Genomic DNA, 15,148 nt, shown 5'->3' with positions numbered 1-15,148 from the left:
TGACCTCCTCTCCAGACACACTCCCACCCGCAACCTCCGCTCTGCTGGTACCAACCTCCTGACCCCCTCCATCCGGACCAAATTCAGATCCTGGGGGGACAGGGCCTTCTCCATCGCTGCTCCCACCCTCTGGAACTCACTACCTCACACCATCAGAGACTCCTCCTCACTCACCACATTCAAAACATCACTAAAGACCCACCTGTTCAACGCTGCATTCAACATTCAACCCACAGCATTTAACCCCTGACTATCTCTTCTCCTTCTCCCTCCTTTTGCTTTAAATATTTCCCTATTGATTCTTGTCTTGTCTTTTTGATTCTTGTCTTATATATATGCCGTATATCGCTGCTGTTTGTTTTCTTGATTCTTGTCTTTTTGCAATTGTTGTTTTCATGTATTGTTATGCATTATGTTTTCCACTCTGTCAAAGCGCCTTTGGGCTTCTGGAAAAGCGCTATACAAAATAAATGAATTATTATTAATTATCAAGTATATATTATGTGATGGGATTTTGACTAAACTTGGTACAAGTATATATTATGTGATGGGATTTTGACTAAACTTGGTACAAGTATATAATATGTGAAGGGATTTTGACTAAACTTGGTACAAGTATATATTATGTGATGGGATTTTGACTAAACTTGGTACAAGTATATATTATGTGATGGGATTTTGACTAAACTTGGTACAAGTATATATTATGTGATGGGATTTTGACTAAACTTGGTACAAGTATATATTATGTGATGGGATTTTGACTAAACTTGGTACAAGTATATATTATGTGATGGGATTTTGACTAAACTTGGTACAAGTATATATTATGTGATGGGATTTTGACTAAACTTGGTACAAGTATATATTATGTGATGGGATTTTGACTAAACTTGGTACAAGTATATATTATGTGATGGGATTTTGACTAAACTTGGTACAAGTATATATTATGTGATGGGATTTTGACTAAACTTGGTACAAGTATATATTATGTGATGGGATTTTGACTAAACTTGGTACAAGTATATATTATGTGATGGGATTTTGCCTAAACTTGGTACAAGTGTATATTATGTGATGGGATTTTGACTTGTGATGGGACCAGTGATGATATTATGTGATGGGATTTTGACTAAACTTGGTACAAGTATATATTATGTGATGGGATTTTGACTAAACTTGGTACATGTACATATTATGTGATGGGATTTTGCCTAAACTTGGTACAAGTATATATTATGTGATGGGATTTTGACTAAACTTGGTACATGTACATATTATGTGATGGGATTTTGCCTAAACTTGGTACAAGTGTATGTTATGTGATGGGATTTTGACTAAACTTGGTACAAGTATATATTATGTGATGGGATTTTGACTAAACTTGGTACAAGTATATATTATGTGATGGGATTTTGACTAAACTTGGTACAAGTATATATTAGGTGATGGGATTTTGACTAAACTTGGTACAAGTATATATTATGTGATGGGATTTTGACTAAACTTGGTACAAGTATATATTATGTGATGGGATTTTGACTAAACTTGGTACAAGTATATATTATGTGATGGGATTTTGACTAAACTTGGTACAAGTATATATTATGTGATGGGATTTTGACTAAACTTGGTACAAGTATATATTATGTGATGGGATTTTGACTAAACTTGGTACAAGTATATATTATGTGATGGGATTTTGCCTAAACTTGGTACAAGTGTATATTATGTGATGGGATTTTGACTTGTGATGGGACCAGTGATGATATTATGTGATGGGATTTTGACTAAACTTGGTACAAGTATATATTATGTGATGGGATTTTGACTAAACTTGGTACATGTACATATTATGTGATGGGATTTTGCCTAAACTTGGTACAAGTATATATTATGTGATGGGATTTTGACTAAACTTGGTACATGTACATATTATGTGATGGGATTTTGCCTAAACTTGGTACAAGTGTATGTTATGTGATGGGATTTTGACTAAACTTGGTACAAGTATATATTATGTGATGGGATTTTGACTAAACTTGGTACAAGTATATATTATGTGATGGGATTTTGACTAAACTTGGTACAAGTATATATTAGGTGATGGGATTTTGACTAAACTTGGTACAACTACATATTATGTGATGGGATTTTGACTAAACTTGGTACAAGTATATATTATGTGATGATTTTGACTTGTGATGGGACCAGTGATGATATTATGTGATGGGATTTTGACTAAACTTGGTGCAAGTATATATTATGTGATGGGATTTTGACTAAACTTGGTACAAGTATATATTATGTGATGGGATTTTGACTAAACCTGGTACAAGTATATATTATGTGATGGGATTTTGACTAAACCTGGTACAAGTATATATTATGTGATGGGATTTTGTCTAAACTTGGTACAAGTGTATGTTATGTGATGGGATTTTGACTAAACTTGGTGCAAGTATATATTATGTGATGGGATTTTGACTAAACTTGGTACAAGTATATATTATGTGATGGGATTTTGACTTGTGATGGGACCAGTGATGATATTATGTGATGGGATTTTGACGAAACTTGGTACAAGTATATGTTATGTGATGGGATTTTGACTAAACTTGGTACAAGTATATATTATTATGTGATGGGATTTTGACTAAACTTGGTACAAGTATATATTATGTGATGGGATTTTGACTAAACTTGGTACAAGTATATATTATGTGATGGGATTTCAGACTAAACTTGGTACAAGTATTTATTATGTGATGGGATTTTGACTAAACTTGGTACAAGTATATATTATGTGATGGGATTTTGACTAAACCTGGTACAAGTTTATATTATGTGATGGGATTTTGACTAAACTTGGTACAAGTATATATTATGTGATGGGATTTTGACTAAACCTGGTACAAGTATATATTATGTGATGGGATTTTGACTAAACTTGGTACAAGTATATATTATGTGATGGGATTTTGACTAAACCTGGTACAAGTGTATATTATGTGATGGGATTTTGACTAAACTTGGTACAAGTATATATTATGTGATGGGATTTTGACTAAACTTGGTACAAGTATTTATTATGTGATGGGATTTTGACTAAACTTGGTACAAGTGTTTATTATGTGATGGGATTTTGACTAAACTTGGTACAAGTATTTATTATGTGATGGGATTTTGACTAAACTTGGTACAAGTATATATTATGTGATGGGATTTTGACTAAACCTGGTACAAGTATATATTATGTGATGGGATTTTGACTAAACTTGGTACAAGTATATATTATGTGATGGGATTTTGACTAAACCTGGTACAAGTATATATTATGTGATGGGATTTTGACTAAACTTGGTACAGGTATATATTATGTGAAGGGATTTTGACTAAACTTGGTACAAGTATATATTATGTGATGGGATTTTGACTAAACTTGGTACAAGTATATATTATGTGATGGGATTTTGACTTGTGATGGGACCAGTGATGATATTATGTGATGGGACCAGTGATGATATTATGTGATGGGACCAGTGATGATATTATGTGATGGGACCAGTGATGATATTATGTGATGGGATTTTGACTAAACTTGGTACAGGTATGTATTATGTGATGGGATTTTGACTAAACTTGGTACAAGTATATATTATGTGATGGGATTTTGACTAAACTTGGTACAAGTATATATTATGTGATGGGATTTTGACTTGTGATGGGACCAGTGATGATATTATGTGATGGGACCAGTGATGATATTATGTGATGGGACCAGTGATGATATTATGTGATGGGACCAGTGATGATATTATGTGATGGGATTTTGACTAAACTTGGTACAGGTATGTATTATGTGATGGGATTTTGACTAAACTTGGTACAAGTATATATTATGTGATGGGATTTTGACTAAACTTGGTACAAGTATATATTATGTGATGGGATTTTGACCAAACTTGGTACAAGTGTATGTTATGTGATGGGATTTTGACTTGTGATGGGACCAGTGATGATATTATGTGATGGGATTTTGACTAAACTTGGTGCAAGTATATATTATGTGATGGGATTTTGACTAAACTTGGTACAAGTATATATTATGTGATGGGATTTTGACTAAACTTGGTACAAGTATATATTATGTGATGGGATTTTGACTAAACTTGGTACAAGTATATATTATGTGAAGGGATTTTGACTAAACTTGGTACAAGTATAATTATATTATGTGATGGGATTTTGACTAAACTTGGTACAAGTATATATTATGTGATGGGATTTTGACTAAACTTGGTACAAGTATATATTATGTGATGGGATTTTGACTAAACTTGGTACAAGTATATATTATGTGAAGGGATTTTGACTAAACTTGGTACAAGTATATATTATGTGATGGGATTTTGACTAAACTTGGTACAAGTATATATTATGTGATGGGATTTTGACTAAACTTGGTGCAAGTATATATTATGTGATGGGATTTTGACTAAACTTGGTACAAGTATATATTATGTGATGGGATTTTGACTAAACTTGGTACAAGTATATATTATGTGATGGGATTTTGACTAAACTTGGTACAAGTATATATTATGTGATGGGATTTTGACTAAACTTGGTACATGTATATATTATGTGATGGGATTTTGACTTGTGATGGGACCAGTGATGATATTATGTGATGGGACCAGTGATGATATTATGTGATGGGACCAGTGATGATATTATGTGATGGGATTTTGACTAAACTTGGTACAGGTATGTATTATGTGATGGGATTTTGACTAAACTTGGTACAAGTATATATTATGTGATGGGATTTTGACTAAACTTGGTACATATATATATTATGATGCAAATATGAGCTGATTAGATTTCAGCGTCAAAGGTCAGAGGTCATGTCAGGTAAAAATGTGATACTTGAGAACATCTGGAGGGATTTTAATCAAGCTTTGTATAAGTATGCAAAATGATGTAATAATGTGGGCGGAGGCATATCGGTTGATGCAGAAACATCAGAGTGCCGTTGTAGTTTAAAAAAATAATTTGTGAGTAATATATATAATAATATAAACAATAACCATAAATTGGCAAAATAATTGCTTGTTTATAAAAAGCATATAATAATAATGAAATCAACTTTGAGGTTGACTTAGTTAAGGTATGTGAATCGCATTGTGTTTGTGTTTTGATTGCAGATGGACCAACAACAGTTGAAGTAAATGCCACTTCACCTGTTAAAATAGGAGAAGGAGAAGATATCAGCATTCCATGTTCTGCGGCTTCCAACCCACCGAGTGATATTATATGGAAGAGATACAACAAAGACTTTTCTCATAGAGTTTTGAAGATAAATAACTCCAAAAAAAACGACAGTGGATCTTATACTTGTGTTGCCACTAACTCCAAAACAAACATAATAGAGAAGACAACCGTGAACATCACCATATTCAGTAAGTTCAAAATCAATAAGAAAATTGTAATTATCTTGTGATTTGTTGAAACACAGTAAATTTGTTTGTTAGTACCTAAAATTTGCACTTATTACTATTCATACAGGCGACGTTATCTATCTCAATTAACTACAATGACAATTATATTGTTGTGGTTTTTGGAATACAGGCAACCCCCCTTTTAGTTAGTTGCACCAAAACATGTAGCCTCGCTTAGTCAGTTATTTCTTATTAAATGTGAAGTATAGTCTCCTTCCCAGTGTTAGTATGCGTTGAGGCAGGTAAAGTAAGGGTAGGCCTCATTGAAGCTTGGAATGCCATGTGGTGGGCCTAGGGAAAGTCTAGGAGGCCCGAGGGAGGAGCTAAAGGGGAGTGGCCAGTAATGGCGGCCAATGAGAGCTAAAGGGGAGTGGCCAATAACTGCGGCCAATGAGAGCTAAAGGGGAGTGGCCAGCAACGGCGGCCAATGAGAACTAAGGGGAGTGACGGATGAGGGGCTGTCACGATATGTGACCCCTGGCGGCCAGTGGAGGCTTTTGGAACATTCTGGTGGGACACCGGGGGCTATAAAACCCGGCCCGGACCCCCAAACTCACTCTCTTGGCCCTGGACTCTGACTATCTCCCTGCCTGGACTCCCTAATATAGGCTCTCGCTCTTGGCCCTGGACTCTGACGATCTCTGGACTCTGGACGCTCCCTGGATTCGCTCTCTCTCTCTCTCTCTGGCCCGACGATCTCCCTGCCTGGACCTCCTGCACGTGCGCTTTGCCTCGGTGGCTTCGGGACACGCTGCGTTGATTCCGTTCGTGCACGACTGAGGTCGACGTCCCTGCCGCGAACATCCTCAGGGGGAAATGCCCAACGAGCCGTCCAGGGCGAACTGCACCAAGCGGCCGCGCTTTGTGCGCGTCCCCTTCTTCCTCCCCTTCCCCGAACGAGTGAGGGCCCTTGTCTGGGAAAACGTAAGTAAGGTGGTTAAGATTCTCTTCTGTGTCCCTTTTCTATCACCAGTGTACATTTGTGAATAAATCTGTGGTTTGTTTCCAACTTGGCCGTTTTCGTCCCTTCACCATTGGTCTCGCATTGCACGAGTTAAAACCGCTCGATCGGGTTCGTAGAGATTAACGGCATGAGTTACGCGACATGACAAACCGCTCGGCATTAAAGACCAGCGTGACTCGTGTGAGGTCCAGCCCCCATCCTCGTGGCGGCGTGTGTATCGAAGGTACTCAGGTTGTGACCGGAAACCCTTCCACGCGCTAGCTGCGGGTTTGGCGGCTGGAATTGCTCAGCAATCCACCCCCACGAGTGTAGAGTGGGTAGCGGCCTCGTGGACTCGAAGCTCGAGGGGGAGCAGGGCTTAACCCCCCCTCAGTACGTTGACGAGCTCAAGATCCGCAACAATATATTATACTAAAAAAGTAAATGGAGGATTTCATTACATGCCATAATTTAATGATAAAATGGATTAATATCAGAAAAGTATTTGTCGTGATTATTACAGTATCATTTAAATTTTAAATTATGTGAGACATTCAAAAAGATCAGGTATGGCCATGTATGTGGAAATCCAGGACAACAACTTGTCCTGTAGGCTTTTGCTGATTATACACTGCCCGGATTTGTTGCGTCAGATTTCCATTGGCCTTGTTTGTTTCGAGACTCGAGTATTAAATTATTTGCAAGGTTTAATAAAGCTCATACATGCCGCACTAAAAAAACAGCGTTACGTAATTTTTGAACAGCCCCATATGCGCGTAAAATGTGAGTTTCCAAATCGGCTCATTAACGGATACTTCAAGCCAATTCACTCACGCTTAATGGCAAAGTCCCGTACCTTGAATGACTACGTACAGGTTTTTATGAACGAAAGAGAGAGAAAGAGAGAAAGAGAGAAAGAGAGAAAGAGAGAAAGAGAGAAAGAGAGAAAGGGAGAGAGAGAAAGGACACTGAGAGAGACTTTATCCTTTTATTATAAATGTATAAAACCATTCCACAAAGCAGTGTTAAACAAAGCAACCAGTTTAAAGAAACATTGTATAAGGATCATGAACACACCAAAAAAGAGCAAAGGATATTTAAAGGAGACCAGCAAGTATAAAAATTTTACAAACCAAAGGTGAAGACACAAACAAAAACCACAAACAATTTTAAAGGAAATGCTCATGCAAGAGCTATGAACACATCAAGAGCAAATTAAGCGTTTAATTAAATTAAGTGAAAAATTGAGAGAGAGATAGAGAGAGATAGAGAGAGATAGAGAGAGATAGAGAGAGATAGAGAGATAGAGAGAGAGATAGAGAGAGATAGAGATAGAGAGAGATAGAGAGAGATAGAGAGAGATAGAGAGAGATAGAGAGAGAGAGAGATATATAGAGAGATAGAGAGATAGAGAGATAGAGAGATAGAGAGAGAGAGAGAGAGAGAGAGACTTTTTTTTTAATTGGTGATCCCAAAGCAATCCAAATGGACAGACCAGGAAATAAAACTCGCGCAACCAGTGGCCGGGAGCGACCGAGCATCCGTGTCCTTCCCAACCGTGTTCTCTTCTAAACGCACCATGTAACACGTCACCATGTTCACTGCTGGAGGAATGTTTGTGAACGCATCACATCATATCACTCTTTCGATATGTTTTTCTTGATGAACTCGGGGACTCGTGAGCCACTCCAAAGGTGTTGGTAAAAGGCCGATCGTAATGGGCAGGTGCTCCATCTTGGAGGTACGCCATCTTGCAGGTGCTCCATCTGTATGACGCTTTGGAGTTGCAGGCTTTCTGGGGCTACAGCCTTGATCCGTTCACTCATGGGGCTTGCTTCATTTACCCCCGGGCCGAGCTGTAACCCCAACAACCCCCACAAAGAGAGAGAGACAGAGACAGAGACAGAGACAGACAGAGACAGAGACAGAGACAGAGAGAGACATTTTGTCCCCCTTTGTTGCCAGGAGAACATTGTTCACAGTGAAAACCCAAAAAACAATTCAAGGCAATGGCTGTACAAGTTTAAAATGGGAGACAAGATAAATCATAAATTCATTGTAAGAAAACCATCAGCCAGTTGACATAAGGATGCCTTGACACACCACCGTTGTGAAAACAGTGTGCAATCATTCGATTGAAACTCAAGATTTACACGCGATGTGACCAAGGCTTTAAAAAGGTGAACATCATCAACAGAATTACAGGCATTTTGCATCTTGTGTTTCCTTGACAAGTATATGGCAAGTTTTGCTTCAGAAGACAGATAGTTGGCTAAAAGGCACTCATCTTTACACAGGCGGGAAGTAGTGAAACCGAAGATAAAAACACAATGCGTAAAAATTAGGCCAAGCCCCCGGACCTCACGCGATAAAACTGTAAAAAGGGGTGCCAACCTAAGGCAATCAATAAAAATGTGAGAAATGGTTTCCGTCGCACCGCAAAACGGACACAATTGCGTGTTACCGGAACATATGCGATGCGATAAAACATTTGATGGTAAAATGTAGTGCGCCAGCCGCCACTGTAAGTCTCCGGAGCACTTGGCGATGGGGGCCTTGTACATATTAAGCCAATTGATGGTAGTGGAAGGAGTAGTCCGGAACATTCTCCCCCAGTGCGCTTGCGGTTCTGCAGGTCTATCGTGAACAAGGGTTAAAACACAAAAAGCATAAACACAAGATTTCTCCATCAAATGAAAAGGGGTGAAGCCCTGAAAATGAAGTAGAAGTCTAGGAAAGAGAAATTCGGATAAAGAAGGGCTAGCTTCCGCCTGTGGGGCCCATTTTATCCCGGTTCCCTTGAAAAAACGCAGGATCACAGAAAAGATCCTTCCTATGACTCGAATGGATTGAACTCCAGTGGCTACAGCAACGTCAGCAGCTGGCTTCCACTTGTAAGGAAAAGGGGTTCTGAGATGTTTAACCTTGATGCATCCGGCGTCAATAAACTTTTGCATAAAAGCACGGTCACTGCAGACCCCTTCAAAAATGGGGTTTAAAAAGATGGGCTCGTTTAAAAACAGCTCAAGGGAATAGTTCCTGCTGTCATGGCGAACAGTAACCGCTTGCCATGCCTCCAGCATACTCCTATAGAATAGGGGGACTGGTGTTAGATCAACTTTCTTGGTGTCGATAAGGAACAGTTCTTGGTCGTAGTTGAGTTTCCCTGCTTGCGGAAGCAGGCAGTGAGCCGACGCTTTCCACGAGACGTCTGTGTACAGCAGCCTACGAGGTGAAAGGAGGCGAAAAGCTATCACTTTGCTAGAAACAGCGATCAGTCCATGTCCTCCTTGAACTGCAGGCAGGCTTAGCACACCAGGTCGAAGCCAGTGCTTACCTACCCAAAAGAAGTCGATAAAAGTAGCTTGTAGCTTTTTGAGAATGAAATCTGGGGGCTGCAGTGCCATTAAAACATGCCAAAGCATTGATGCCGCAAGGTTATTTATAACAAGGGTTCGGCCCCGATAAGAAAGTTGACAAAGTAAACCCTTCCATTTCAGCAACCGTCTCAGTTTTGATTATAAGAGACTCCCAGTTTTTTAAAATGAAGTTTTCAGAACCGAGAAAGACACCGAGATAAAGGATTCCATCCCTTGTCCATTCAAGTTGTTCGGGCAGAGTTGGAGGAATGGCTGCATTTTGTGGACCAAGGTAAAGAGCGCTGCTCTTCTTTCAATTGACCTTTGCAGAGCTTGCCAAACTAAATTCATGGACACTGGACCAAGGCGGAGACATCTTCATCCGAATGAACGATTACGCAAAGATCATCCGCATAAGCGATCACCTTAACTGGGTGCGCCATTGGTTGCGGAAGGAAACCGAGAAGACGTGCACGCAAGCGAACAAGCAAGGGTTCAAGTGCGAGGGAGTACAGGAGGCCCGACAAAGGACATCCTTGGCGAATGCCTCTACTAGCCGGGAATGGTGGACATAAAATATTGTTAACCTTGAGTAGACTAAAAATATTATTATACAGTAACTGTACGTGAGAGATAAAATTTTCTGGAAACCCAAACCCACGTAAAACCGAAAAAAGATAAAAGTGATCAATGGTATCAAAGGCCTTTTCCTGGTCTAAAAAAACCAGACGAACATTTCTTTGTTTAAGATCACAGATATCAATTAAATCACGCACGATAAAAATACTGTCATGTATTGTCCTTTTCGGAACACAGTAGCATTGATTGGGGTGTATGATGTCGCCAATCACGGGTCTGAGCCGGTTGGTAAGAGCCTTGGAGAAAACTTTGTAATCCATACAAAGCAGTGAGATGGGACGCCAATTTTGCGGTTGCTGGAGGTCTCACTTCTTTGGGACCAGGGCGAGTACCGCCCTACGACAGCTTAGCGGCAGTAAGCCTAATTGCAGGCTGTCAACCAAAACTTCGAGTAACTCTGGTCCCAGGAGGTCCCAGAAAGCTTTGTAAAATTCTGCAGGTATCCCATCCAAGCCAGAGGCCTTACCTGAAGGTAAGGTTTGTAAAGCAGCATGGAGTTCTTCCATGGTTAGCTCCTTGTTCAGTTGCAGGCACGCAGACTCCGACAAGGTGGGTAAGGAGGAAGTCAAGGATCCTGTGATCTCGTTATTGATTCCCTTAGCGCGATACAGGTCAGAGAAGTAGTCCTTGAGGGAATACCTGATGTCTTTTTGATCGTGCGTTATTCTTCCTTCCTTCGTCCTTACTGAAGTTATCTGCTGACCTCTCTTAGTTCGAACTTCCAGTGCAAAAACGAACTTGGAGGAGGTATCCAAATGACACAGGTTCTCCATTCGGAGACGAATCAGCGCTCCTCTAGCTTGCTTTGCACAGAGATCAGCAAGAAGAGCTTTTTTCTTTGCCAGCAGAAAGTTCGTTCTCTCAGTACTAGAGGCCGAGAGGTTGGATTGCAAGGATAATATTTCCTTGGCAATCAAGGATTGAAGGGCAGAGTTGTGTTGAGTACGATAAGCTCCATATTGTTGGCAAAACAATCTCATCTGTACTTTGGCATTGTCCCACCACTGCCCAAGGCGGGGGAAGGATGGTTTACGTTGGAGCAAGGTCCTCCAGAATACATGAAATGTATCAACAAACATTTTTTCTTCCAAAAGGCTCACATTAAAGGTCCAGTAGGCAGCACCACGATTCCGAACTGGTAGGCGAGCACGAAGCGTGACCATGTGATGATCTGAGAAGCCACTCGGGACAATGTCTGCGCCACTCACGATATTCAAAAAAATACTGTTAATATAGAACCGGTACAATCTTGGGACTCTTTAAGCACTGACACCACGTGTATTGGCGGACAGAAAGATTGCGGATTCTCCACACGTCAACAAGGAAAAACTTGGACAAGGATCTTAACAGAGGCACTGTGCTTGCTGGGTGAGGCTCCTCTCCATTACGATCGAGGGCAGGGTCCACGGTACAGTTAAAATCTCCACCCAAACAGACAAGTCCATTAAAATCAATGTGCATGAGAGATGCTTCCAACTTAGTATAAAAGGCAAGTCTTTCTGTGCTATCACTAGGTGAGTAAATGTTCAGTACGGTGTGTTTAAAACCATTGTGTGTAAAAGTGACAGAAATTAAATACCCTTTGATTATGTCATTAAAAACTACATGAGAGCTACAGAAGGAAGGCTGTAAATAGACAGCTACCCCAGCCCTTGTGTGCTCCAGACTACTAAAAAACCATTTTCCCTCCATTATCCTTTACCACTCCCCCATACAAGAGGAACTACATCTTGTCTCTTGTAAAAGTAGAATATCGATGCAATTTTCCTTAACAAACTGCTTAACTTCAATTTTACGTAGGGAAGAACGTCCCCCATTAATATTCAAACTGGCGAAAGAGAAAGCCATGATATAAAGGTGTATATAAACGTGTCAAACAGCTTGGCTGGGCTGCATCTGCAGCTCCTTCTTCGCTTTCAGGATACATTTCCGAAGACGATAGACCTGCGATTCGGTCACGCCAAGCTGTCCGGCTTTAATAAGCAATCACTTCGCAGAGACCACAAAGCCGATTAGGTCAGGGAAAAAATCTTTAATTTTTACCCGTTTCTTCCGAAAAGTGTCATGGAGAAATTTTATGATCTCGGAGAGTGGAACACTGGTCTCACCCTCCAAATCTTGGGGAAAACCCGGGTCATTCCAGGCTTCGACACTCCCGGCAGAAGCGAGTGACAAGGTCCCGTCCGAATCACATTCCGAGTGTCGGTCCATGTCCATGACATCAATTTCATGCTCCTGAGATGGAGCTGGTGGTTTCACGAGGGAAATGTCACATTCTGCACCCAAAGCAGAAGGAAGAGGAGTATGTGGGGGAGGAGGAGGAGGGGGAGCGGGAGGAGAAGGAAGGGGGATGGGAGGAGGAAGAGGAGTGGGAGGAGGAAGGAGAGTGGGAGGGGGAAGGGGGGTGGGAAGAGGAGGGGGAAGGGGGGTGGGAAGAGGAGGGGGAAGGGGGGTGGGAAGAGGAGGGGGAATGGGAGGAGGAATGGGAGTGGGAGGAGGAAGAGGAAGAGGAGATATACTATCTGGAGAGGTTTCACATTCTGCTGGGGCCTGGGGGCAAACCCAGCACGTCATCAGCTGATGCCTTACATTCTGATTCACCTGAGCTCCGGGTTGTCTGCAACTCGGGGACGTCACACACCTCACCCCCAGCAGGAAGAGGGACAAGAGTGGACTCGACGTTCACATACACGGTGCCTGTGACCACGGGAGTGGTCACGTGCGCTTCTTGTTGCACCACACCAACTTCCGGCTCGAGTTCACGAACCCCACAAGCAGGAACATTATCATCCTCCAGAGCAAGAACATCAAATCGATTTTTTGTTTTAAAGACAGCAGATATTGCTGCTTCCAAACGGGACTCGTCGTGTTCGTCAGCCGGCGACATCCTTTTTGGACAGTTCGCTGTCACGTCCTGACTTATCGGTTAAATGCTTTAATTTATGTTTCCTTTTATAGGGAACAACGGTGAAACCCTCACCATCTGCCTGGGGTTGAGCCACCCCCGCCGCCGACGGCTCAGGTAAATTACTCGTGTTTGAGGCATCACGAGGGTCCACGGCTCTAAATGGACCACTTTTAGTGTTAATGGTCTTCACCGGTATCGATGCATCACCGGCGGTATTCTTGGGGCAAACATTTTTAAAGTGCCCCAATTCACCACAATTGAAGCAAGTTATGGTTTCCGTCGCAATATAGATTTGATAATTGCGGTTTTTGTATTTCAATGTCATAACTGCATTGAGTGATTGACGTTATCTTTTAAAATGATATAACAATGACGTCGGAACGACATAACATGCCGAACCGAGGCGTCAGAGCGAAGACGAAGCGGAACCATCGAAACCGGCGACACAACTGTGCCAAAAACACTTAGTGCAGAGACTATCTCTTCACAAGTGAAAAAGGGAGGAATATTGGACAGAGTTAACTGAACGGCCATTGTGTCCAAAGGCTTAACGTTAACAAAAATGTCCGGCAGGACGGTTAGACCGGTTTCAACCGCCTGGGCCACGTGTCGCACGTCCGACAGGAAAACCACGATGCGACGATTCATTTTTGAAGCTGCAAGAACATTCTCGATTCCAACAAGGTCTCCCAAACCAATCACCACATTCTCGACACTAACTCCATCAGGTGGAGTAATTATCACTCTTTAGGAGTCGCGGAAGGCGAGAGAACGAGGCCATTTCGTAGGGTTCGAAGCTCGTTTATTCGTACAGAAATCTCCAGCACTCTAAACGCGAACGGAAGTGGTACAGCTTTTATAAAGCCAAAACCCTCTTCGGAGGGCGTGGCTCCACAACCTCGCGTGCGTCACTTCCACACAACCAAAAGCCCCACAGGCCCGTGCATGTGGATTATGACCAAACATAAGGTAACCGTCACATGCGAATAAGTTAACCACGACATGCGAATAAGTTAACCGCGACATGTGAATAAGGTAACCGCTACATGCGCCCCGCCAGAATGCACTCCCACGGGCATGTACGTAGTTCGCAGGCGCGCTCGGTAGTGCCGAGAAGGCTCGAGCAGTGCTCGGCCTCGGTACACGCGAAAAAACGCCGCCGAGGGGTTGAGCCGACCGAGGGGCTGGTCAGGGCCTCGGGGGAGGCTGCCGAGGTTCCTCGCGGGCCTCCCAAGGCTTCAGAGTAGGAGTAGTAGTTGCGCGAGTTGCGAGCAGTAGTGCGCGTGAAGGTAACGAAGCAGCCGTGCCGCCAACGTCAGTGCGCGCGCAAGAGATGAGCAGCAGTGCCACCCACATCTCGTAACTGCATTCCTTCGGAGGGTCCTGGAGCAGGCTCGCCCCTCTGGTCATAGAGGAGGAGCCGAGCGCGGTGCGCGAACCACATGGCCGCTCGTCGTTTCCGAAACTCCGGCAGTTCGATCGAAACTGCGTTCGAAACCGCGCCCGCATCCGTTCGGGAGAATCCGGGGTCACCAGTTTAGGTGGCTTCCCTGGCCAGGGTGCGCTCGCCGTGTTCGTTTGCAGCCCCCGAATCCGTTCGGGGGCAGCCGGGGTCACCAGTTTAGGAGTTGCGGAAGGCGAGAAGACGAGGCCATTTCGTAGGGTTCGAAGCTCGTTTATTCGTACAGAAATCTCCAGCACTCTAAATGCGAACGGAAGTGGTACAGCTTTTATAAAGCCAAAACCCTCTTCGGAGGGCGTGGCTCCACAACCGCGCGTGCGTCACTTCCAC

General features: G+C 42.3%; 1 protein-coding gene across 5 annotated transcripts in view; it reads left to right on the top strand.

The window, feature by feature from the left end:
* LOC137430100 (V-set and immunoglobulin domain-containing protein 10-like 2) overlaps positions 1-15,148 on the top strand; it is a 199,108-nt gene that overhangs the window by 64,511 nt on the left and 119,449 nt on the right. For all 5 annotated transcript variants that reach the window (XM_068120655.2, XM_078780093.1, XM_078780092.1 and 2 more), the window contains exon 4: positions 5,214-5,468. In XM_068120655.2, the coding sequence (XP_067976756.2) occupies positions 5,214-5,468 (255 nt within the window). The remainder of the gene's footprint in view (positions 1-5,213; positions 5,469-15,148) is intronic.

This window comes from Myxine glutinosa, chromosome 6 (assembly GCF_964187855.1).
Source record: "Myxine glutinosa chromosome 6, kmMyxGlut1.1, whole genome shotgun sequence".
NCBI classification, from domain to species: Eukaryota; Metazoa; Chordata; class Myxini; order Myxiniformes; family Myxinidae; genus Myxine; species Myxine glutinosa.
This window is presented reverse-complemented; position numbering and strand designations above follow the sequence as displayed.